This window comes from Danio rerio, chromosome 8 (genome assembly GCF_052040795.2).
Source record: "Danio rerio strain M-AB ecotype USA chromosome 8, GRCz13ab, whole genome shotgun sequence".
Taxonomy (NCBI): domain Eukaryota; kingdom Metazoa; phylum Chordata; class Actinopteri; order Cypriniformes; family Danionidae; genus Danio; species Danio rerio.
This window is the reverse complement of record NC_141028.1, coordinates 41801049-41828088: the sequence shown is the minus strand read 5'-3', so window position 1 is coordinate 41828088 and position 27040 is coordinate 41801049. Positions and strand designations below refer to the sequence as shown.

Genomic DNA, 27040 nt, shown 5'->3' with positions numbered 1-27040 from the left:
GGGCTGGTTTTCATAAGCAGCTGAATTCTGAATTGCCTGGGCCAGCTGCATCTTGTACACATTTAACCAAGACAACTCAATTAATAGCTAAAAATCATTATTCATTCACCAATAAATCAGTCAATTAAAGTGAAAGGGATATTTTTGATGGTAGACTTGACTATAATGCAAAGACTATTATTAAAGGGGTGGTCCTCTATGATATCATATTTTAAACTTTAGTTGATGTGTAATGTAGCTGTGTAAACATAAACAGCATCTCTGATTGTAAAATGCTCAAAAATCAATGCAAAGGGAGCCTTGGTTTTTACAGAGTTAGCTTAGCAAAGCCTACAATGAACAAATTTTGGGGACTACAAAAAATACTTCCCGCCCTTGTAAGATCACAAACATACTTTTACCGTGCACACATACTGCGCAGCAGAGGGAGAAAATATCGTCCTGCTATTTCCACAGAGCTTCTTCTGTTTCTGTATTTAGGCTTCCAAAAGACATGAACCAAAGACAGAATTGCTTACAGTTCAATATTAATTATGTTCCAGAGAATTATAAAATACATAGCAAGCATGATTTGACAAAACACAGCTTCCAAAATCTCTCCCAGTTCAGGGCTGGATTCGGTTAAAATCTCCTTAAAGGAGCAGCTCCGATAAGCAAAAGCTATGGACTCACAACCCTATTAGTGTTTGTTTGTTAAAATTGATCATGACATGTACAGTGTCTAGCCATAATTATATGCTGTAGCAAAGATGTAAACAATGGGAAATGCTGTTTGGCACCTCTAACGATTTAGCTACAAATTCATATTTATCAGTCAAACCGCTGTAAACACACACACACACACACACACTTCACCAGCACGTGCAGCATCTCTCTATGCATGTTCGACTGTGTAGTGTTTCTCTCTAAGCAGATTTCCCTCGTTCTACATCTCAAATAATGAAGTCGCAAAAGATATGTGAACGATTCAAATTACTTACACATGCATATTCCGAATATACGTGAAAGACGCTGTGTAACGCGTTGAGTTAAAAAAATACAGGAGAGCTCACCTAACTTGTGTAGCAGCAGAAAAATCAATCAAGGCACACACAGGTCGAATCCCACATCTAGTGATTTATTCTTTTGTCAACAGCATCGCTGTATATTACAGAAAGTAACCTAATCTGAGCATCAGAGAAAAATAAAAATAAACATTGTTCTCGCGCACATGCGCTTCTCGTGTTACACGCATCTACAGACTGTTGACACACACACATACATGCACACACAAAGCGATCTCTCTTAAAGGAGCCGCACTCCATTTTCACTCGTTACAGACACTTGTCAGATGTTATTTTAGAGAGCGGGCATGAGGTTGACTGACTTTTTAAACAGCACAAAAGCGCATGCTTGTACAGGCCTGACATGGAGCCAATCCACGAATCACAGCACATTATGACACATGACCAATTGATGTCACTTGAGGGATGGCCTTTCAAAGGCACTAGGAAATATGTCAGTTGTTTTCCTGTTAGCTGAGTAGCTGTATATAATCAAAGTAAGATTTATTTAAAAAAAAATAAAGTGATTTCCTTAATGTGAAACATGAGCACACAATTTTTTGCATCTTATTAACACGATAAAGCCTTACATTTACATTCTGGCCCTTTTCAAGCATTAGTAGACCATAACATTTTATTTGAAGGGTGATTTTAGAATTTTGGTGGACTGTATCAACTTTTAAGCTGTTCCCCTTCAGACTGGGAATGCAACATGGGTAGTTGCAGAAATGGAAAGTAATGAAGTACAAATACTGTACTTAAGTAGATTTTTTGGTGTTAGTACTTTACTCCACTATTTTTTTGACAACTTTTTACATTTACTTCTTACATTTTTACACAAATATCTGTACTTTCTACTTCTTACATTTAAATTGGGCTCATTACTTTTGTTTTATTGTGTTTCATTGCACAATCTATATTATTTTGTCAGTGTGCAATTTGAATGACTTTTTTCTTCAGTCAATCTATTCTGTCATTGCGCATGCTGCAGTGTGCGGCATTTTCGTCCACTGATCGCGAACCATCGGCTTTTTTATTTAAGGTAACCATGGGATTGGCTTACGTTGATGGGACAGGGGGAGTCCACGATGTAAATATGACTGATGTCAGGTTTATTGTCATGTTTATACTGGGTAATAAGAAGCGTTTTGGTCGATCGGATCACAGGTAAAACAATAGACATGTTGCTTTTTCAAATCTGACATTAAAATGGGGTTAAAGTCTTTTGTCCACCTCCGACCATGGTGAACTGTACATCTCTGATCTTTCAATTTAATACTGCGGAAAAAAAACTATCAATCATTTGCTTTTTTTCAATGTTTGGACAGTTAGTATTAAAGCAATTAAATACCTTTGAACACGTTATGCAATGGTGTTTATTTTTGTTTCCAACGAGTTCCTAGTACATAATTTATACTGTTTAATAGTTTTACCATGCATATTATATATACTGTAGTCTTCATATAAATTGATTGTTAGATAAATATTGAAGAACATTAATAGTTTTTATACTGGGTTAATATGGATAAAAATATAATGCAAAGGATCAGGAATTTATAATGTGAAAAAAAGATGATGTTAATTATTTAGACATGAAGGGCTTTATTTTAACGATCAATCCAAGCAGTAAGGGCATGTCTGAATCCACTTTTGCTATTTTAGGGACGGAGAAATACGATTTGCGCTGTGGCGCATGGTCTTACAGGGTTGAGCTTATTTTCTTAATGAGTTTTAGGTGTGTTTTGAGAATAAACCAATCAGAATCTCATCTCCCATTTCATGTTAAGAGACAGTTGTCGCGCCATGGTGCATTTGCTATTTACATGGCTGACTTTGTAAGTAGAAAAACTGAGCATTTCACTAGAGGTGAAACAGTTAAACTATATGTGGTGGTTCGGATCTCCAGATGATGGACACGAGTGCTGCATCACATGTCTGGGATTCCAGCATTTTGATGCAATGCTCATGGATAGCTCACACTTTCACTGCGGGGCCATGTCAGTTGCACCGCTGAGATTGCAGCTCACACTTGGGCAGATCTGAGGATCACAGTGGGGGCCTATCTGTCACTTCTGGGCCTTCAGACCCCCCCCCCCCCCCACTCCTCCACAGCATGCCTTTTCCAAGCTTCAAGTGTTTGTGGGGGCTCGTCCTCTGGGATGACCATGCTTCTGAGATCAAATGTCCATCGTAGCATCGAAGGGTGGGCTGTCATGTTCAAATGATCTGAAGTCGTTGACTGTGCTTTCCTGGGTAGCTTAAGCGGTGGGTCCAGAGGTGGCCTCTAGAGGGTCCTCACCCTCTAGAGGTGTGTAACGTGGGGGCTAACATGAGAAGTAAAATCCTCCCAGCCTCCATTCTCTTCTTCCTGGGGTTACACAGTGAGCTCACAGAGGGATAGACGGTGCTTTTCTCCTTCTGATCTTTGTGCATTTCCACCCTCAACTTCCCTGAAGGCAAGGCGGTCAGCGGGTATGAAGCCATCCACCTGGAGGGGTAAGCCGAGACCCCTATCCAAGATGTTTGGGTTATCTGTGTCTCTCATGGCCAGAGCCCACACTGCTGAGGCAGTTTTTCCCCAGGCTTGATGCATGAGCTCTGCACGGTGGCTCTTATAAACCCTAAGTTGGCCGTCCATGCCTTGGGGATGTGGGGAGTCAACGGATCGTTCCAGAACCGAACAAGCCACGGACCATGTTATCCTTAAAAGATTGGTTGGTGCCTACGAGTCTGAGATTGATTTCATTTTCAAAGCAATCCACAGGCACCCAGCAAAAGGCAAATCCACAGGGTACCTAGCCAGTCAACATCACAGTTGCGTGTTAATTAACTTTACACCCTAAAACAATAAGAGGCTCTACAATCAAAAACCCACCAAACCGGTTTTTGAGAAGTACCTTTTGGTTCGCTTGCCCTTTGGCGTCTGCAAGGAATACACATTCTCAGGCAGACACAGAAGCAATCAGAAACGCTTCCAAAGTTTAATGGACATTTAAGTAAAACAGTTTATTTGAGTAATGTATGTTTACTTTATGTTTCTGTAGGTTTTTGTGTGTACATGTTCCATGTGTTTAACAAAACTGTTATAGATAGTTCTTGAGTAATAGCCCTCAGTGACAAATGAAATCTACAGAATGTTTGTGAAATACTTTATGTTTGGTATCGATTGAAAGCTAGGAACATTTTAAATGCATTGGTTTATATGAAGAAACCATACTATGAAAAGTGTTGACGTTATAAGACTTTATTTTAACCACTGTGCTATCAAAGCAGCACCCACACCAGGTGTCAACCCGGCCTCCTAGAGGGCAGAATTGGGGTGTGACTCCACCCCGCACCTTCTCTGATTGGACAAGTATTGTGTAGACCCAGCCTCTACCAAAGCCTATAAAACTTTGAAAAAGGAATTTCATCGTCGTCTTTTGCCGGTCATCTTTGCCAGTCGTCACCGCCGTCGCTGCCCGGACGTCGCTCTTCTCGTGCTGTGGCCGTTACATCGCCTCGCCGGAAGCCTCGTTACATCACGGAGCAGACCGCGACCTTCACTTGCTGCCGGCTCGACCCCCGATCTGCTTGTGCAACCGCTTCAACAACAAGCCATCGGGTCAACACATCCAAACTCTGAAACTCAGTCTAACTACAGGAACCCAGGAAGGACTTCGAACGCCGCCTTGTCCAACATCCGTATCCCTAGCAACCGACTAAGGAAACCCCTCTTCACCGACAAGGGAATTCCATCACGTCACTGAAGTTGCTACGCTGACCAATCAGCTTCGCCGGGATTTCCCTTTGGACCAGTCAAGGAAACCAAAATTACATCAGAACGCAAGTAGCACAAACAAGGTTTCTACCCATTACTGAATCTGGTGTGAATTATGTTTAAGTAGTAAAGAATAGCAAAATTCTCTGCTTTTATGGTTTCTCTCAGGTTGCAATGCTAAGAACTTAGCAAAGGCTAGAAGTTAAATCCACTCAGCCAAAACTCCTCAAACTGCTTGTGCGTGTGTGTATGTATGTGCGTTTGTTTGTTTTACGTAGATTAGTACTTTGTGTTATAGAGTAGCAATAAACTTTTGTTTAGTTTTAAGATCCGTGTTGGTGTGTTGTGAGCTTTATAAGTTAATGCCTCAGCTTCAGATACTGCTACCTTGCTTATTAAATAATTAGATACTGTTTTTATATTGTTATTGTTGGCCACGTAATAATATAATACAGGATTGCTTTACACTAAACGTTCTATTTGCTGGACAAATACTAAAGTTAAGTGTAAGCTTTAAATAATTCTATGTGAATCATGTTCGAATCTTTGATTCGAATCCCCAAAGTTTAAACATGATTTAAACCAAAGAGCTGATTCTTACAGGGAAAACGATGGCCACACATTGGTCCAAGAAAGCCATCCCTGGCTTTGCAGGAAAGAAGTGCCTCCCCCAATGCGTTTAGCTTTGGATTGTTTGTAGCTGTAGACCTGCTCACTTTCGTTTCTTGTTTATCCCTTTTCACAAAACGTTTCTTTAGTGTGTGCTCGGAGGCTAAACCATAGCCCCTTTCACACAGTGATACCGGTAAATATCTGGAAAATTTCCGGAACGACTTTACCGTTATATTCAAAAAAGCGCTGTTCACACAGGCGAGGACGCTACGGAAATTTTCCGGAAAAGAGCATTCACACATCCATTCCAAAATACCGGTAAATTCTGACATCATTCACCACAAATAAGCTTTAAACGGCTGCGCTTGTATTTGTAAACATTTGACTAAATTACAAACTCTGTGGATGATCAATATTGTGAACAACTTTCACAGGATCACTTTCGCATTTCGAGATGTTCATAATATGCGCGTGTGCAAGCGTTCACAGGCTGTTTCACAGGTACACGCAAAGCTTGAAGGTAAACAAACAACGGCTTATCATAAGCATCTCATCGATGATTATTTACACAGTTGGCATTAAGAAGAATATATAAACGTGATCTGACTAACTTCTAGCAGCTAAATGTGTCTGGAAAAATATTCAAAGGCTTTCATTCTCTTAAACCGCATGGACGTAAATGCGTCTGACTGTTCAGATTGGCTAAAGCAGACGTCTCACGTCAGCACGTTCTAAACGTGCACGCGCTTATTCCGGCAATCTTCCTTCTGCATTCACACAGCGCAGCATTCCGGCAAATTGCCAGTAATGTTACAACTTCTCTTTCCGGAAAATAGCCAGAACGAATTTACCGGTATTTTCAAAAAGGACCTGTTCACACATACAACCTTTCCGGAAAATTGCCGGCAATTTTCCAGAAAGGTCTGTATGTGTGAAAGGGGCTCATGACAGTTCAAGGTACTCCCCTTTGAGTTGTCCTGGTCATCATGGGGTTTCACAAAGCTTGCATAAGGTGCCCTACCTTCTTTTCACCTCGCGGGCATCTGCATTTTCACTATTTTGATGATCGGATTTTTAGCACAGTTTTCAGGTCAGTTGAACATGCACAGTGCTTTGCCACCTCATCCTTTCAACTAGGACATGAGCAAGTTCTCCTCTGGGCACAGCTTCTCTCATTACAACATGATAATACTTATTTCCACTCTGCTAGTTATTTCACTATCTGGAAAACCCTAAAGAGTTCCTCCGAGGCCCTCAACACCTGACTTGGGGTAGAGGAGCCGGGTGCTTGGCCCATTACGTTGTTGGTATGCCCACTTTGTTAGCGCACATTCTGCCAGCTATCACCAATTTGTGAAGTACCACAATATTTAGTTGCATCTGCAAATCCCAGCAAAAACTGTACTGCGCCAAAATGAAACCCTATGTTAACAGTGTCCAGAAGCACCGTCAACTTTTCTGGGTTCAGAAACATCTGGGATGGAAAATCACACAGTGGAAACGTGTACTATGGTCAGATAAATCAGTACTTAAGGTATTTTTGGGGAGAAATAGACACTGTATGCTCCTGACCAAAGAAGAAAAGGATTATTCAGACTTTTACCAGCAACAAGTCCAAAAGCAAGGGTCTGTCATGGAATAGGGTTGTGTCAGTGCCCTTGGCAAATGTAACTTGCACTTCTGTGATGGCACCATTGATGCTGAAAACTACATAGAGATATTGGAGAACAATATGCTGTCTACAAGAAATCTTTTTACAGGGACGCCCATGCATTCAACAAGACAACCAAATAAAGAAATAAAATCATGAGGAACACATTTAATCTTTGTTGTATAGTATGCAATGAAATACAAGTCAAAGTAAATTTAGAAATCAGTACTTAATTTTTATTTGCATTTTACATGCTGTCTCAACTTTTTCTAATTTGAGGTTGCAGTTCCAGCCCAGCTCCAACAATTATCTGTAGGTGTCAAACAAGCCTGAAGGCTCAGGTGTGTTTAATTAAAGCTAAACTCTGCAGGGCTGCGGCCTTCCCGGAACTGAGTTTGACACCCTTGTTCTAGAGGTAATTTCTGGGGTAATAAATGAGCATATAAAATCTTTTCTGCTTTTTTTAACTTGGCTAACTCACAAACCTACAATATGGATATCAGAGAACAATTTACTTATTGAATGAAGTAAATCTAATTCACTTTTAATAGAATACATTTGCTTTACTTACAGTGCATCTGGAAAGTATTCATAGAGCTTCTCTTTTTCCAAATTTTTCATGTTACAGCCTTATTCCAAAATTGATTAAACTAATTTATTTTCTCAAAACTCTACACATAATACTACAATAATATAATGATAATGTGAAAAAAAAAGATTTTTTTGAAATTGTTGCAAATACATAAAAAAAGAAAAAAAAAACTGAAAAACCCTATGTACATAAGTATTCCTAGCCTTTGCTCAATACTTTGTTGATGCACCTTTGGCAGCAGTTATAACCTCAAGTCTCTTTGAATATGATGCTACAAGCTTGGCACACCTGTCTTTGCTAATTTTTGCTCATTCCTTTTGCAGTACCTCTCAAGCTCTATCAGGTTGGATGGGAGGCGCCGGTGTACAGTCATTTTCAGACCTCTTCAGAGATTTTCAATAGGATTTAGGTCTGAGGTCATCATCCCCACAGCATGATGCTGCCACCACCATGCTTCACTGTAGGTATGGTAGCCTGGTGATGAGCAGTGCCTTGTTCCCCAGATCACTCAGCTTAGATGGCCGGCCAGCACTAGGAAGAGTCCTGGTGGTTCCAAACACTGTGCTCATTGGAACTTTCAGAGCAGCAGAATTTTTTTGTAACCTTTCTTAGCATTGTGCCTTAAGACAATCCCGTCTCGGAGGTCTACAGACAATTCTTTTGTCTTCATGCTGGGTTTGTGCTTTGACATGCACAGTCAACCCTGGGACCTTATATAGACAAGTGTATGCCTTTTTAAATCATGTCCAATCAACTGAATTTACCACAGGTGAACTTACATTAAGCTGCTGAAACATCTCAAGAATGATCAGTAGCAACTGATGTACCTGAGCTTCATAGGCAAAGGCTGTAAATGCTTATGCACATGGGATTTTCATTTTTTTTTTTTTTTTTTTTAATAAATTTGCAACAATTTCAAAAAAATCTTTATTGTGTAGAATTTCGAGTAAATCAATAAATTTAATCCATTTGGAATAAGGCTGTAACAAAAAAGTTTGGAAAAAGTCAAGCACTATATGAATACTTTTCAGATGCACTGTATATATGTCTGCATGGAAAACCTTTCTGCCATGATCAGTTTGCTTGCTACTGCTACAGTTGTGAAGATAAGCTATGCTGAGCATTCGGGTTTGAATCTGTGGAAGCAAAGTTCCAAAGAAGATATAGTAAAAGTAGGTAAAACCATGTGGTGAGTGCACTTTTCTATTTTTGCCTTGTATTGAGCACCTGAATATGTCCAGCCCTGTCTTCCTGTTACATTTCATCAACACAATAAATAAAACTATGTTTCAAGGTATCTTAATTTACCTTAAAGAACTTATTATTAAAATTTGGCTTTAATTACTAAAAAAAAGTTTTCAAAAATGCATCAAATCAGTATATTTTGCCAATTTATCTTTATTCTATATTAAGAGCTCAACCCAATTCCTATAAGAACCACGAGTGCTGTAGACACTCACAAATCACAAATCAAAAGCAGATTGAAGTGAAGCTCATTGTGCTGGCTGGAGGTCTTTCATTGTAAGACAATCCTGCCAACTCTTTGAAATGACATTGGAAAAGGTTTGTCATTACCTGTCATCAAAATATATCAACAAAGGCACCACAACATGCAGCTTTATGCATATTAAAATGATCAAATCCATTTGATTTGCGTGGTCATTGCTTGTTTCACCATATGGAAACTTACCGTATTAAACCATATTGTGTGCATGAAATGTTTTGAACACAAAGAGATATTCTCACATGACGTTTATGTCTACGTTTGTGGAAGGAATGGCATACCTTTCTCTCTAGGAGGCAGTAGGCAGTGAGAAGAACAAGAAATCCTCCACAGATGGTGACCACAATGAAGCCCAGCCTGTAGAAATCAGCGCCGGAGGACCCCTGAGGATCTTGCCCGAATAATCCTACCGCAGCCTCTTTCAAAGGACAAACATGTGGCTTTAATCATTGCTGGAGGCATGTGTCTGTGTGTGTGTGTGCATGTGTGTGTGCTTCTTTGAAAATCATTAGAATTTTGCCTACAGCCCTACTAGTTTATCTTTTTTTTTTCTTAATGTAGCTTTGTGTATTTGTGTGTGTGTATACGTGTGTGTGTGTGTGTGGTTTCACCTGTGCTGGTGGTTAGTTGAGTTACAGTCGGGGGGTCACTGCTGCTGTACTCTTGCTCGCAGGTCCAGTTAACAGGGGTGTTGATGGACGTAATGAGGTGTAAGTAAAGGGACAGAACCTCCTCGACTCTTTGAAGTGCCTGGACAGGAGACTCTTTGTATTGCGTCTCGAATGCTACAGGGTCCTCCTGCCGAGAACAAGATTGAAAACAAAAAGTAAAAATAAATTCTGAGAGATTAGATTCAACTCTGTGCAACATTGTTTTGGTTCACTCAAAACTCACTCGTCTACTCAACCTAAACTCTAAAACCACTTTCTTTCTTTCTTTCTTTCTTTCTTTCTTTCTTTCTTTCTTTCTTTCTTCACAGTAAAAATTCTGGGTTCCATACAACCGTTTTTTTGTTGATGTTAATGAGGCCAGATGAATGGAATTGAGATAACTCATTATTTTTTTATTTTTTTATTATTATTTTTTTACAAATTTAAGTACATCCAACATATAACAATTAGTTTGTCCCAAGGAAAATCAAGAATTGTGTTTTCAGCTCAATTTAAATAAATTTTTACATTATTTAAATGTAAAAATAAAAATTGTTTGAACAAGCAGATCAACATTTTCATATTTTTTACAAATTTAAGTACATTCACCATAAACCAATTAAGTTGTACCCAAAAATCAAGAATTGTGCTTTCAGCTCATTTTTTAAAAAAGTAGTTTTTAGAAAACAGCAAACATCATTTTTCATTATTTCTTTGTTTCTTATTTCTTTCTTTCAATGATAAATGTGGATTTTTATTTTAGCCAAAAATTACCATTTAATGTATTTTTTAAATAATCACAATACATAAAAATCAGTCTCTGAGAACAAGGACCTGCTTTTTGAACATTGCTTGAATCATCTGAGAACTTGCTCAGAACATTAAGGCCTGTCGCTTGTCAGGAACAAGTGAATGTTTTGGACAGGCAAGTGAAAGAAAAATGCACTTCCCCTATCAGACAAGCAACTTCAAAATAGTTGCATTGCGTCCATAAACACATCCTTCTTTTTGAATTAATCTTTTAGGTTAAAGAGTTGTTTTTTTCATTTGTTGGTTGTTCAAACTACTTAATTAAATTGAGCTGAAACAAGACAATTATTGAGGGTTTTTTTGAGGTGGGGGACTTGATTTTTTATGTTTAGTTCACTTAAATTGGTAAAAACTAAAAAACCTAATTCCTTTATGTTGTCCCAACACAAATCGATCATGTGGAACCAAGCATTTTATACAGTGTTGGACATTCAATTTTCACAATTTTAAAATTCAAATACAACATGTACTATCATATTTAATGCAAAATATTTACATTAAACCAACTGTAAAGTGTTCTTGTAGCCATCAACTATAATTCACACCTTTTACATTTTCAGATTTATTCAAATAAACTAAATCACATAAAAATGCTATTTGTTTAAGGCTGTCAAATGCCAAAAAATACCTTAATTCAAAGCTTAATAGCATGTGGAGAATGACTTATAGAGACACTAAGGGCCCTATCATACACACGGCTCAACGTGGCTCAAGTCGCGACGCAATAGTTGTTTGCTAGTTTCAGCTTAGCGCAAAAGTCGTTTTGACGTATTCCGCCACGCTGTTTAAATAGCAAAGGCATTTGCGCTCATATGTGCGCCCATAGGCGTTCTGGTCTAAAAGGGAAGGCGTTCTGAGGCCCACTGCTGGCGCGTTGCTATTTTGAGAAACTATAATAGATTTTTCAATAGACCAAAACAAAGCCAGTCTATTGTCCAACGCAAGACGCTTTAGTTATGCGTCTCGCTTACACACTGCTTAATACACACAAGATGTAGAGCAATACGCAAATATCTTTACAAATGAAAAAGAATTAAAATATTAAGGATATATTTAGGATATAAATATGAAGGATTAAAATATTACAAAACATATTATTTTCTAGCCTACATAAATTTAAAAACCACTGCCTTCATACCTTCTTCATCTAGGGAGACTTTTTCAGTTAAATTTCAGTTAAATTCAATTAGCTTTTTTATAATGCAATCATTATTAGCAGTATTATTTATTATATCCATATTTATATTTGTTTTATTAAAAACAAACTTAGATTTGTCCATCTGTCAAGTTTCAGACCATATGGGGCACAGCATGTGTATTTGGATATGGTTTTTGACCACACTTCGTTATTATTGTTCATTTATTCATTTGCTGGAAATTAGAACTGAATTTAGAAATAGTTTTGAAACAAATCTTAGCGCTTAACAAATTAAATTAATTATTTATAGGCTAATTGATGTATGTGCATACAAGGTTTCCCTATCACGAGAGCGAAAGTGAAAGTAGATTATGAGATGCCTTATCTCTCATTCTCTCGCTGCAGATGCTCTGTTTAACTGTTTTCTTGCGCGTGAAATGCTCAGTTTTTCCACTTACAAAGTTTGTCATGTAAATAGCAAATGCGCTTATGGGACTTAAAGGGAATGGTACAGGCATGTGCACACATAAGGCTCAACCTGTGCAGTGTACATGCCCTTTTTAGTCTTGAATAGACAGTGCCCTTCCAAAGTGATCTGAAGTGCCCTAGCGAAACCCCCCCACCCCCCCGGTCTTCAGTTTTCCCGTGACATATCACCCCCCCCCCCCTCTTCAGTTTTCGCGTGACATTTAACCCCCCCCTCCTCCGCTCTTCAGTTTTAGCGCAACAACACCCCCCCCCAACCCCCCCCCACACACAACTTCAAAAATTTTTGTCTTAAAAGGTCTCTGCACAGGCCTGGAATGGGAAATGAGACTTTTTGAGAGGTTTATTCTACCTATAGCTCATTAAGAAAATAACCTCAACCCTTTTAGCGGATTTTTCCGTCCTTGTATTAGCAAAAGTGGATTCTGACACGCCTTGAAAGCGTTTGCACTTTGCGCATGGACCATCAAAATAGAGCCCTAAGTTACAATTAGTGCACTACTCATTAGTTTTCTGTTGCACCACTAAATATATTTTAGATGTAGCTCTATGAGGCTGTTGAAACTTGGTAATTTCATGCATTTTTGCATGATAACAATCCGATTGTGAAATTGGCAGGTGTAAATGGACAAATGAAATGCATTTGAGATGGATATAAATCCAATCTCTCAAACTGCTTCAGATGGGACGCATTGGTTTCAACAACCAGATGCATTCCAGGACAGGGCTAGATGTATCTGGCTGCCTATGTAAATTTCACTCCTCTCAAAATTTAAAAACAAGAGAGCGCGCGTTATGGGCTCTCTGACCAACAGAGAAGACAGTGTAAATGCAATAAGCAATGATAACACCACAGATGACAGTTTCAGATGATTTAATTATTTATCTTCCTTTCATTTTGTTTAATTTAATTCGTATTTTTAAATTTTATTTATTTATTTATTTATTTATTTTGGACCGTGAAATGATCAAATACAAATGCTAAATTAATATCAAACAGCAGCATTAACAACAGAGACACAGTACACACCTAAAGAATAGAAAAATACAGAGCACAGCATTTTCATTGTTTACAAAGCCACTGTGTTTCTTTGTGGGGAGAGTCGGTTATACACAAATAAATGTAAACCCTATACAGTTTTAAATAATGTCTTGCGCATATTTGTATAGTATAGTCGACTCAGAGTCTAATAAATGAATCGTGTTGGGTTCGGATCTTTTGCCTGAACGCATCGACGTCAGTACTGTATCTCACCAAATACGAACTACCCGATCTGGTAAAACATGAATATGCCTTTCCTTTCAGACACTAGTCTAGATCATGACACGAAGATGACAATCACTAAAGATTCGGCGGCAGGGAATAAAGAGTTGAAGTTCATTTTCACAACAATACCACAGAATAGCTGACCCATGTTTGTTCCCGTCATTTTTCAGATTTTTGATTTGATAACCAATAAACTGGCTGTTTGCTATGTAAGAAAGAAGCAGCAGAGACTATCATGTATAGGACTTTGTCAGACTTTGATAGGGACTTTGTCAGTAACTGCTATAGTTCATTTGGAGCAGTTTCTTCTTCATCTGGATCATAACATGTTAGTGTAATTAAAATTGATGCCTCGTTCTGTACTTTGCAAAATATGTGTTTAATTGGGTGTTGTAAGTTGTGATCACTCTGTGCGGCTTGTAATCATGTGTCTGTTATAGATCACTACTTGTACTGTATCTCTCTGGTTAAATCTGTATGGGGTAATTTACATATTGCGTCCAAAACCACGTTGAAAACACGACGTTTGCTTTTTCCTTTAACGATTTAAATGCGTTTCTGAACTCACGATCCTCTACCATCAGCTGTTTGTCACACAAGCTGCGCGGTCAATTTTTAAAATAGTTCAACTTTTGCCACTGTGTGGATTATAACTGAATGTGTGACGTTGTTATTACTTGGGGTTAGCGTTAAGAGTTGAGTAATATGCTGGTGTTTAAATTCATTTCTTTATTGCATTCCTGCATTGGGCTCGCACACTCTGTACTCTGACTACTTCATGAGCATTGTGGGCATTTCTCTCTGTCTCACACTGAACCCAGTCGACCAATCACAACAGACTGGGACATTGGACTAATAAGGCTCATGCAAAGGAGGGGTTTGGGAACAAATGAATCGTTGAACAAAACATATGGGAGTCGTTGAACAATTTGAAGGATTCTGATTGAGTATTACATTCAATGTGACTATGCATTACTCACACACTAACTACGTTCTGCCTATGAACGAGCTGCATCTGAAGTAAATTTAGTTACAAACTAGCTAGCAGTTACAAAGCCTTTAGTGTGGATTTACAATCCAGTTTAAGCAGGAACTTACGAACAGCTGGTGCAGCATTCCCTGTAGATCTACAAACTGATAATTAGGATCTGAAAGAGCACTTGATAATTACAGACAGGTGTGCTGATCAACTCTGTAGGAAGGTAGATCTCCAAGAGCAAGGTTGGGCACCCCTGATTTAGGATAAATTCTACTCAAAGTTTTTATGCCTTTCAATAACTTCCCTCTGTTTCATTGACTCTGATGTACATAATTGATTATGTTACAAAATTGTCCATTACTCGAGGAACATCTGAATGGGTGTAAATGTAATGCCTTAAACCCTTAATCACTTGAACAATACACTATTGTGACATCACAAAACCAGGGGTCAAGGGTATGTCCATGCAAGCTTCCCTCTGTTGCTTAATGAAGTGAAGCACACTTTAAAATGGTGGCATGGAATACTCAGAGGGGAAATGCTTAGGGAAGTTCACGGGTGCATCTCTAAAAGTGGAGTGGAATGCAGCCCTAGACTTATTGGCTGTTTCCCAATACCGAGAATGAGGAGAACAGACAAACTGTCTTGCCAAGTTACCTCCAAGGAACAAACTCGCAAGACCACGAGAACGCATCCTGTGAGAAATGAGATGCCCTGATATACCTGGTCACACGACCTTCACACGTTTTGACAGAAAATAAATTTAGACTACATTCATACAATTTCCTTGCTGTGTTAAACATTATTTGGAAAATATTTAAAAAAGAAAAAAAGGTGGGTAATAATTTTTGACTTCAACTGTATGTATACTTTATATACAAATTAAATCAATTTTAATAGGAATGTCCCTAAATAAACATCTTTCCATGCATTTATTAATTTAAAACACATTTTGATCTTTTTAGAGAAACTCCTGAGATAAACAAGTTATATCTTTGAGAATATAAATTTATATAATCTAGTTCCAAATTAACAGTCATATTTATATAACTAAAACGTTATATTCTTTGCTTTTTAGAATTGTCATTCCATAAAAACTATCACAGCCCAGATATGAGGGACATTAAAACCTTTGCTTCCTGGACACTTGATAGGGCAGGGTCTCAACAACTGTGCCTTTGTCTTAAAGTGATACTTTCAAGCTGGTCAGAGCTGTTGAAACCTCAGGATCTATTGAAGACCCTAAAACAAGATCTATAACTAAGACTTAGTCAAGCACATTTTCTCTGTCCCCATCTACAAACTCTGCCCCATTCTAAAACGCATAATAGACTTTTTTTTTTTGCTTGCTTGCTTTTGGACTTTTTTTTTTGCAGACTGCAGACAAAGTAATACGTCTCAATAAAGTAATTCTGCTTGTTTGAGTCTCCTATAGACTGGGTTCTCATTTTCATTTATTTCTTTACAACATATCTATGACCTAAGAATAATAGTGTATATATAATGCCGTGGGCGACGCAGTGGTGCAGCAGGTAGTGCTGTCGCCTCACAGCAAGAAGGTTGCTGGTCGGAAGCTCGGCTGGGTCTTTTTGCATTTTTGCATTTCTGTATGAAGTCCCTGCGTTCGCGTGGGTTTCCTTCAGGTGCTCCGTTTTCCCCCACAAGTCCACAGACATGCGATACATGTGATTGGGGAAGCTAAAACTTTCTGTAGAGTATGAGTATGAATGAGAGTGTACGGGTGGTCCCCAGTGATGTGTTGCAGCTGGAAGGGCATCTGCTGTGTAAAACAGATGGTGGAAAAGTTGGCGGTTCATTCCGCTGTAGCAACCCCATATTAATAAAGGTACTAAGACAAAAAGAAAATAAATTAATATAATGCCATGCTTCCCTTTATTTATTTTGAGTAAGTAGTGCACTCACAAGTCTGCATTTGATTTATCTACTATACCAAGAAAACATTCGTGTTCTTTCGTACATTCTCTGTACTTGCTTCTTGAGTATTAGAATCGAGCTTTGGACGTGAGAAAAAACCTTAGAGAACATGCTGTGAAGCATTTAAGACATCACAGAAAGCTGTTCTGCAGATGGGAATGAGTGAAAATGCCATTAAAGGAAAGACACTTGGAAATAAAAATGGCTTATTGGGTATCTTTAAAAGGTCATGACAAAAAGCCCCCGAGACAATATTTGAAGAATGCTGAGAACATGAGAGTGTTGGTCAACTGAAATTTGGCAGTTAAAGATGATGTTGAACATGGTGATTTAAGGTGAAGCAAGATTACCTAAACCTTTATTAAGAAATGGCCATTATATTTTAGTTTGACGGGGTGTGCTATGAGAACAAAAACAATGTTTTGAATTTCCAGATCATAATTTAGAGTAATTTGGCTGAGTCATTATGAACACTTTAATATCTAACTTTAATATCGAGACATAAACTGTACAGAGAGCAACACTGAAGTGCTGGAATAAATGCCATATGCTAATATACTCTATTAACACTATGTTTTCTGTATCTATGATAAAAATGATTTACTTTCCATCTCTCGTTTTCTCTGACAAGTAACTTTTACATTTGGACAGAGCAAACGGCAAATTTACTTCAATCACATGAGAATGCCTAATGTCAAGTGTTGAATCAGAGATGATTTGACAGATGTGGATCTTTTATTTTGATAACAGACCTCTGGTTACATTGATTCTTTAAACTAGTTTGTGAATCATTTTTAAAATATCTGTATGGATAAATCTGACTACTTCAAGTGCCCATGTTTGTTGTGAAGTACAAATCTATCAGTGTAATAGACACATTTATCAGAGTAAAGGCACCATAAGCCTTCAATGATCAGCCATGAGAGCAAAAATACATGAAAGGCTCAGTAGCTAAAACGATTTGATAAATGAAACAAAAAATAATTTAGTTATTTGCCGTATTGGTACAGGCTTACACTTTTATGTGTCAAAAGTATTGAAGTTATCATTACCTGTATACTTAAATTAACCAGTAGAGTGGATTTAATATATGTGAAAGATTTTGGGTCTTATCATACACCCAGCGCAATAAGGCGAAGATGTGTTTGATGCGATGTGTTGCTATTTTCAGATCAATGCAACCCTAATTTCTGCTGTTTTATGTGTGTTCCGGTGTAGAAAGAAAATATTTTTTTATAAATATAAAACCCCTGCCTCCATGACTTCTTCACAAATCTTTGAAACAAATCGTTGTGCCTAACAAAAAAAAAATTAAATATGCAGGTTAATGAATTTCTTCAATGGAGTGCGTACATCACTGTTTCCTTATCCAAGAAAGTAAAAGTGTAAAAAGTTAAAGTAAAGTAAAGAGAAAGTAAAGAGGCCGAATGGAGGATTCTTTATTCTCGCTGCAGATGGTCAGGTGTTCTCGCTAAAAAAGCTTTCAGTTTTTTCACTTACAAAGTCCGCCATGTAAATAGCAACTGCACCATGGCGCGACACAACTGACACTTAAAGAGAATGGGAGATGAGACTCTGATTGGTTTAATGCACATTATGCTTTAAACACACCCATTACTCATTGAGAGACTAAGCACAACCCTGTTAGACCATGCACAAACCAGTGAATTCGGACACAACCTTATTGCTTTTGCTTCATGCACTTTAGACTTTGCACCTAGATCATTAAAATAGAGCCCTAAACTTTCTTAATCTTCTGATATAATGCATATATAATTATTTTAAATCATTCAAGATAATGTTTAAAAAAAAAAAACATTCTGAAAACAATCATGATCTGATGCAGCCTATTCAAATAGAAAAGATGAGGTATTTTCTACTGCTGTACCATTTCCATATTATATATATATTCTGTATTGATGTAAGGCCTACTGTGTTACTTTTATCTATAAGGTTTTTTTATCTATTTCATCTATTTATTTATCTATATATATAAATTGTATGTGTTTTGTATTTTTATATTGTTCTTGATGCAAGAACATATTATTGTATAGCTTAATTCAGAGACAAAAAGTGAACTAATTGTTTTCTGCTGCTAAATTGGAACAGCTGTTATCTTGTGATTCTGTCTGACTAATATGCATGAATAAAGCAGAGTTAAACAATAGAAACATTCTAAAACACAGATTTTAGAAGTGTTCTGCATATGTATTATTATTCTACTGGACATTATACACTGCAGTTCAAACTGCAGGCTTGTAATTGATTGATTGATTGATTGATTGATTGATTGATTGATTGATTGATTGATTGATTGATTGATTGATTGATTGATTGATTGATTGATTGAGCTGCATTTTTACATGCTGTCAAGAACGTAGCAGGTTTATACATTTAGCTTCTGTATGATTCTTCCTTTAAACTGAAATGGGAATCCCTATGAAATATGTTCATAGGAACATATGCAAGTTAAACCAAGAAAGACAAATGATCTGTTCAGTGCTATAGCCAGATATAAGCATTTCCTTAAGTGAAGTCTAAGTAGATCCCATAATCCACAAGCTTTGCTTCATGTCATGGGAGCTTATGTTTTGATGAAATGGCTGTTGAAAGACAAGGCTCTGCCACACTGTTAAGCATGTTTCAGTTGGAAACGAGGTTAACAAGAGTAAATGTATCAATAAGTAAGTAAACATTCTTTAATGGAGTTTTTTTAAGAAGAAATTATGTTGAAAATGGGTAGAGTGGCCATTTTACATTTTTTTTAATGTGCGTAGCAGTGTGACATTTTTGTACCTCATGTTCTTAAGAATTCTCACGCACAGGCTGATATTTGATACACCAGCTGCCAGACCAAAGAAATGCCAAACTGAATTTTTGTAAAATACTTTTTTTTTTTCAAAAATAGTTGAACATGTCTACAGATATGACAAGCTGGTAAGTGAACCAATTATAAATACCCAACTAGCGTAATAAGGAACAGCAAATCCAATGGGTTTACTGGAGATCTGTAGCTCTCATGAAAAGAACATATGAAGAGCGCTGATATGATCACAGATACGGGTCAAAATGCTTGAGTGATGTTTCTGAATACATTTCATAAAAGAGTGGATCAGTTTTAGCCTTTCATATACATCCAATATCACTCGGAGAACACAATCAACTCCAGACTCCTGCTTCTGAAATGTTACCTTCAATCAAGCAAACCTGCCATGTCTGGTAAAATGCTGGCTTTAAAGCTTCTCTTACTACGAACGTGAACATTCCAAGGTAACGGTTTAGAGTGAGGTGAAGATTTTCATTTTCAATGACTTTTCCCCCTACATGTTAAGAACTTTTTTTTTTAAATCTAAAGAATCCCTTATTAAGAACAATTTGAAGAATTAAAAGGTTCTTTGGATGGTAAAGGGTCTCCATGAAACCAATATTCTTGCTCATTCAGTCTTAATAGAACTTCATGTTACAAGGCCAAGTGTAAGCACTTTTTGTTGACACTATTCTGTTAGAAAAATAAACAGATTTCAATTTAATTTAAATTATATGGAAATTATATGATAGAATGATTGAATAAATGATGCCAGAAATCTAAAAAAAAATCATATCACTTGTGCAATGTTCAAATGTTCTACCCTTTTTTATGTTTGGGATAAAAACATCCACTGAAATAAATCTCGGTAAGAATCAGATACATTTTTTTTTTGTATAAATCTGTTAATCAGCCTCAGTCCTGATCAAAACTACTAAATGTTTTTAAAAACTACAGGGTTTTTAACTATTCAATTGCCAAGTTTACAAATTATTTCACTGGTTTAGTGAAAAAAAAGCACACAAATTGACTTTTCAATATAAAAATTGGATTGGATTTTTTTTTTTTTTTTACGTTATATTACAGTCTTGGACATGTGAATGCTTAATAACAACATTGGCTTTGTTGCATTGTTAGATTTTTATTTTTTTCTCCCTAATTTATTGTTGTGGCTGTTTATAACCACATTTAATGCAGCAGTTTTTGTTTTTGTTTACTCCATGTAGTTATGATAGTTGAGATGCCTATTTTAAGAGTTCACACTTAGCTCACGATTAATACATGGCTTGTTTAGCATGCCATCCCAGGAGAGAGCCCTGAGCTCAAGGAATCCTCTAGCCCAGGGCTCCCCCCTTTCGCAGGGCTAGGGGAGATTGAGCTCAGGTTGATATCAAACTCCCCCGCTGCTGAGGCCAAGGCGAACTTCCTGAGAGAGAGACATTAGAAAAAAGATTTAGCCTTGTTTTATTTATAATATATAGAGCACATTTGGATGGTGGGAGGAAAATGGGGAACCCCACGCGGACAGGGGGAGAACATGCAAACTCCGCACAGAAATACCAGATGGCCCAGCGAGGACCCAACGCCATTGGTATTCTTGCTGTGAGGCAATAGTGCTAGTCACTGGGCCACCGTGCCACCCATTCTGGATAAAAGTGGAATAAGGGGAGGAGAGGAGGAGGGGGGTTTCTTCCAGATAAAGATAGTTGTAGAAAGGAAATGAGGATATATATAGCGACTTGGGATCCTTTGATTGGAAGATCATGATTAGCTAATGTGGGCCAGCTGGGTCAATGATGAGCACGTGCTCCTCTCGAAATTAGTTTAAATTTAAACTTCACTTTGATTATTCTTAGACACATCAAGTGTAGTTTTTTTTTCCTTAAAATGGCTTTTAAAAAAATTTAAACTGCTTCTATCCTAGCCAAATTAAAACAAATAAGACTTTCTCCAGAAGAGAAAAAACATTATCAGACATACTGTGAAAATTTCCTTGCTCTGTTAAACATCATTTGGGAAATATTTAAAAAAGAAAAAAAAAGTCAAAAGGGGGTTAATAATTCTGACTTCAATATGGGTGAAGCAATGGCGTAGTAGGTAGTGCTGTTGCCTCACAGCAAGAAGGTCACTGGGTTGCTGGTTTGAACCTCGGCTTTGTTGGCGTTTCTGTGTGGAGTTTGCATGTTCTCCCTCCATTTGTGTGGGTTTCCTCCAGGTGCTCTGGTTTCCCCCACAGTTGTGTGTGTGTGTGTGTATGTTTAACAATGCATCTGCTGTGTAACAATGTGCTGGATAAGTTGGTGGTTCATTCTGCTGTGGCGACCCTAATAAAGGGACCAAGCCGAAAAAAAGATGAATTATATATATATATATATATATATATATATATATATATATATATATATATATATATATATATATATATATATATATGATGCAGTTTAATTTAGTGGATGTTTTCATCCCTTACATAACAAAAAGGTAATTCAATTGTCCAGGGTGTATTGTTGAGTTAATTTTTAAAAAGAAAGCATTTTCTCAAAATATGTGTCAAAATTACTATTTAGGTTTCATGGGCTCAAACCTTACCACTAAGTGGAAATAATTGATAACGAGTCTTTTCATCCACCTATTATAGATAAGTAATCGCTTATATGTAGCAATTGGTGCATCCCTAGCTCTTCGTAGAACCCTCAATGCCAGTAAAATATGGAGACAGATAAGACTCAAAAGTAATTCACGCAAAAGACACGATTTACACATGCGTAGCCAAATTCACGTGCATAAAACCAAATTTACATGCCTAAAATATTTATTTATGTTCACAAAAAAATTTCACCTGCTCAAAATAAAAATAGATTTTCATAAAATACGTTTCACAAATGCAAAACACCATTTGCAAATGTATAGGAGTGTACAAAAAGTTTTGAATGTTTAAAACTTGCGAGTTCATCCTGAATGAGAATGTGCAAATCCTGCAAAATATATTTTTATTTTGAGCATGTGAAATTTTTTTGTGAATATAAATAAATATTTTACGCATGTGAATTTGGTTTTATGCACATGAATTTGGCTATGCATGTGTAAATCGTGTCTTTTGCGTGAATTACTTATGAGTCTTATCTGTCTCCATAGTAAAATGCCTAAAAGGTTCAGTTCACAGAAAAAAAAGCAAATTCTATCATTATTTACAATCCCTTCACTTATTCCAAACTAGTTTGAGTTTTTTTCCTATGTTGAACACAAAAAAAAAAAAGATATTTTGAAAAAGTTAGAAAGCTGAAGCCATTGACTTCCATAGTATTTGTTTTTCGGCTATGGAAGTCAAAAGTTACAGTTTTTCAGCTTTTGTCAAAAAAACCATCTCTAGTGTTTATTATTGCTTGAGGACAGTGGTGTAAAGTAACAAAGTACAAATACTCAAATTACTGTAGTTGAGTAGTTTTTCACAGCGCAATACTCAATACTCACTCTTGAGTACTTTTAAAAGGGCTACTTTTTACCAATACTTTGAGTAATATTGACAACAGATACTTTTAAACTACTTGTACCACAGTTTTGGGCAAGTTATGGTACTTTTACTTGAGTAAGATTTTTCAGTACTCTTTCCACCACTGCTTGAGGATGAGTAAATATTGAGTAAATTGTCTGAACTATTAATTATGCTTTGTTCATTAGAGTCAAAGAAAACTGAAGCTTATTATAAACCAAAACACTGAGATCAACAAATGTGAGACAGCACACACCTCCAGTTCCTCGTTTAGTGAAGGTACGCAGTGCTGGGAGTAGATGTTGAGAATGAGGTTCTGTAAGGAGACCACTGATTGCGCACTTCCTGAGCCCCGCACGTATCTGAAGTGGACGTTTACCAGTTCAAGCACTCTTGGCAAAGCAGCCTTCACATAACACACCACACTCTAAAAGACAGACAACGAGAAGGGGTAAGAAACAGGTTGAAGAACAAAATATGACACATTTGCATGTGAGCTTATATTTTCAGAAGAGATCAAGCCGTTAGCGTTGGCTTCGTAGCTGGTTTCAGTTACCGAACTGATGACGCACTTTGTGAATCATCTTTTGTGAGATTGTACTATTGACTATATGTTTTGGATTTGGGAGCCTATAAACCAAAGTTCAGAAATTCAGGCTGTCTACAGAACAACAGACTCTTGTGCTCGAAGATGGAGCTACTTGAGATCTACTTCAAAAATGCACTCTGAATTCAACCAAGTCATGGGTGCCACAACAGAAATCCAAGCTGTGAGTGATGACACTTTGGACTGACTATCTAATCTAAAACACACCTCCAGCTTTGATGTATTTCCAAGGGCAGATTCAAAACAGAAGACGTTGGAATAGAAGGTTGTATTATGGAAAAAAGCAAAGATCTGTTTTTAAACACTGATTTAAAAGCAAAGCAAAAGGTTTTAAAGAGATTCTTACCAGGTGTTTTCTCTCAATGAATGTGTATGTGATTGAGCAGCCAGTCCGGAGCTGATTACTTATCTGGTCAGTAAAATGAAATGAGGCGAAATGTTAGGAGATCCAAGTGTTGCGTTTGAAAGGAAAAGGTGCTGTAAAGCTTTATTGTGATTGGACTTCTCACCAGTTGTTTTATTTGAAGCAGGTGGTCCATAGTTATGGCATGTTTGCAAGGACCGGGGATGTCCATCATGGAGAGGGGAACACACAGTAGCATGAGAACACACACATTCTTCACCTATAGTGACACGCAAAGACAAACACACACATGTTTGTTTTTTCTATCATCTGGGGGCTTTCCATAGCCATGCTTCAATTTCATAATAGCAAGTTTTAATTTAAGCACCCTTCTAAGCACTTAAACTATTCTGTATTTTAAATTTAGATTTTGTAAAATAATGATAATAAAAAGTATTTTAATAAGTAATGCAATATAAATGAATGCATTTATATATTTATAAAACAATTGTACAATTAAAATAAATTTACACATGACTGGTTATACAATTTATCTTATTAACATAAGAATTTTCATGTCAATGACATAACATATAATTCAATCCAATATATGTATTGATGACTTAGTAATTTAATGTACTTGTTTAATTAATTAGTTACACATTGCATGATGAGACTTTAGAATGCAGTTACATTCCCCTAAAGTCCAAGATATTAGGGCAAAAGTGCCCTGTATTAACTTTTGTCTCATTTTAGCCCCCCTGAATTATTTTAGTTTACAATTTCTGTTTAATGGAGAGAAGATTTTGGTTCAACACATTTCTGAACCTAATAGTTTTAATAACTTATTTCCAATAACTGATTTATTTTATATTTGCCATGAGGACAGTACATAATATTTCATATGATCTTTTTCAAGACACTTCTCACAAATATTTATCTTTTAAATTCATATTCTTAATAGGAGGCTGTCCAATATTGTATTTGTGCATATACATTAAAAAAGTCAGTACTGAAGCCAAATCTGGAGCTTATCTAACAAAATAACGGTTCAAAAACTAGTATACCTAAATTTATATGTTATAGAAAATTATTAAATACAACAAAAAAAATTAAAAGTTCAGCTGAAATTTTGTAGTTTTTTTTTTTTTTTTTTGCAATGTTTTGCATGAATTTAATTGTATTATCTTTTAATTTCTAAATATGTTTGGTGACTATAATATTATTTTAATAAGTATATCTGTTTAATTAATCTGTTTTGCTTAAATGCACCAAAAATACTTTGCCTATATTCACTGAGAAATGAATAAAATATATTTTTATGTATATATTAGCCCCTCTGTATATGTTGCCCTGATTTCTGTTTACCAGAAAGAATATTTTTTCAACACATTTATAAACATAATTGTTTTAATAACTCATTTATAATAACTGTTTTCCAGCCTCTGGCACCTAGACTGCAGCTCTACACAAGACGTTTGGCTATAAGAGAAATGGTCGTGCCCAACTGAGCCTGGTTTCTCTCAGGGTTTTTTTTCCTTCACTTTCGCCAATCGGTGAAGTTTGTTCCTCGCCGCTGTCGCCACTGGCTTGCATGGATCGGTACTTGTGGAGCTGCGCAACGATGGATTTTCACTTCAGTGTTTGGACTTTCAGCAGTGAAAATTAAACCACACTGAAATAAACTAAATCGAACTTAAACTCTGAAAACTGGACAGACACTGTTTCAATTAACTATAATATTCTATGTGAAGCAGCTTTTCAACATTAAATTGAACTGATTTCATATATTTTTCCCTGATGACAGTTTATATTACTAGATACTTTCAAGACAAGAATATTCAAGGCATAACTATGTTAATTAAGCAAATTAGGGTAATTAGACAAGTCATTGAATATTGATGGTTTGTTCTGTAGACTATCAAAAAATATTGCTTCAAGTGGCTTATAAAGCTGACATTAAAATTATTAAAAAAAATAATAATAACAGTTTTTATTCTTGCCTAAATAAAACAAGTTAGACTTTCTCCTGAAGAAAAAATATCATACTGTCATAAAGGTGTAACCTTTCAAGACGTCTTCAGTTTATTACAGGAGAGCCAAAATAAGGAATTTCAGGGGTTTTTTTGCCAGGTATGTCACTGGCATTGGTCTTCTATCACTGTCAATATATCTGTTCTCTTTTTCCATTTCTGCTGCTTTTGATATATCTACATCTGCTTTACCTTTTGGAGAAATTCTTTTGAATTCTGTTTATTCCAGGTAGTAAACGTCTCAATGGTAACAGTCAACACACACTAAAATATAACCGTTCTTTAATTCTAAAGAATAATCTATAGTTTTTTTTGTTTTTGTTTTTTTCACAATAAATACACAAGCAAACTGACGTTTTAGTTATTGGTTGTCTAATATACAAATGCTTGTAAAGAAGTCAGTTGTGCCAATTTTAATAAATTATTCTCCTTATCTTAGTTGACCTGAAGGTAAACTGTACCTCTATTGTACACTATAAGCAGACATATATAGCTGATGTAATCATTTCACAATGAATGTGAACATTTCCTCAAAAGAAACATCTCAGAAAACACACCAGATGTCCTGGAGCATTAAAGTGCATATATACTACCACTTCATCACTACAAAATTGTCTTAAATAAAATAACTTTTACATCAGACAACCATAACATCATAGAGCATAAATCATAAATTCATAGAATAAAATTAAATCATAAATAAAAAATAAATAAAATCATAAATCATAAAATAAAGTGCTCTTATTCAGAATCAAATCAACATGAGATGTATTTTCAGCCTTTGGAAGGACCACGTGTGTGGCTGTAAGCCTACCTTGGTTTTGTAGAAGAGAAGGGGTGTAGGGTTGTTCATCTGGCTCACCGATCCAGCAGGAGAAGATTACAGTCCTCGGTTAGATGCATTTGAGCAGTTCCAGGTGATGAGTTGGTGTTCAAAGTTGAATTGGAATGACAGCAAAGCTCATAACTCAGTTGATCCACCATCTAAAATTCAAGCTCACCGACCCAAATCCTACTCTTTAATGCATACTCCTGTTAAACAGGGCACAGTGATTGAGCAACTTGTGGTTAGTAAATTGTCTCACAGTAACTCTGTGTGCCTTGCTTTCACCTCCTCCTTTTCTTTTTCATTAACTTCTCTCCGCCTTGCCATGCCCACGCCTCTTTCACTCTCTCTTTTAATGTTCTCTTGTTTCATAATAGCTTTATGAAAGCAGGATTTTCTGCTTACTACATCATTTTAAATTTAAATAGTATGCCCATGTATTAAACATGACACAGGAAATGATATGATTTGAGCCTCATTATCTTTCTCTATCCTCACTCAAAGCCCG

General features: G+C 36.6%; 1 protein-coding gene and 1 long non-coding RNA gene across 4 annotated transcripts in view; one reads left to right on the top strand and one right to left on the bottom strand.

Annotated features, from left to right (window-relative positions):
* The window catches only part of csf1b (colony stimulating factor 1b (macrophage)), a 73373-nt gene extending 46569 nt beyond the window's left edge, over positions 1 to 26804 (bottom strand). The window contains exons 1-7 of one of the 3 annotated variants that reach the window (XR_015497281.1): positions 26521 to 26800; positions 23840 to 23953; positions 23677 to 23739; positions 22980 to 23150; positions 9774 to 9960; positions 8354 to 9580; positions 7609 to 7950 (exon numbers count right to left, since the gene is read on the bottom strand). Coding sequence is in view for 1 of the 3 variants with exons in the window: in NM_001080076.2 (NP_001073545.2) it covers positions 9444 to 9580; positions 9774 to 9960; positions 22980 to 23150; positions 23677 to 23739; positions 23840 to 23953; positions 26521 to 26559 (711 nt within the window). In the remaining 2 variants the exon portion in view is untranslated. 3 annotated transcript variants of the gene reach the window in all.
* LOC147842787 (uncharacterized) lies at positions 1248 to 9023 on the top strand. Its single transcript, XR_015498285.1, has 2 exons — positions 1248 to 3692; positions 5407 to 9023. It is a non-coding gene; the product is annotated as an uncharacterized LOC147842787 (long non-coding RNA).
* Positions 26805 to 27040: the final 236 nt, after the last annotated feature.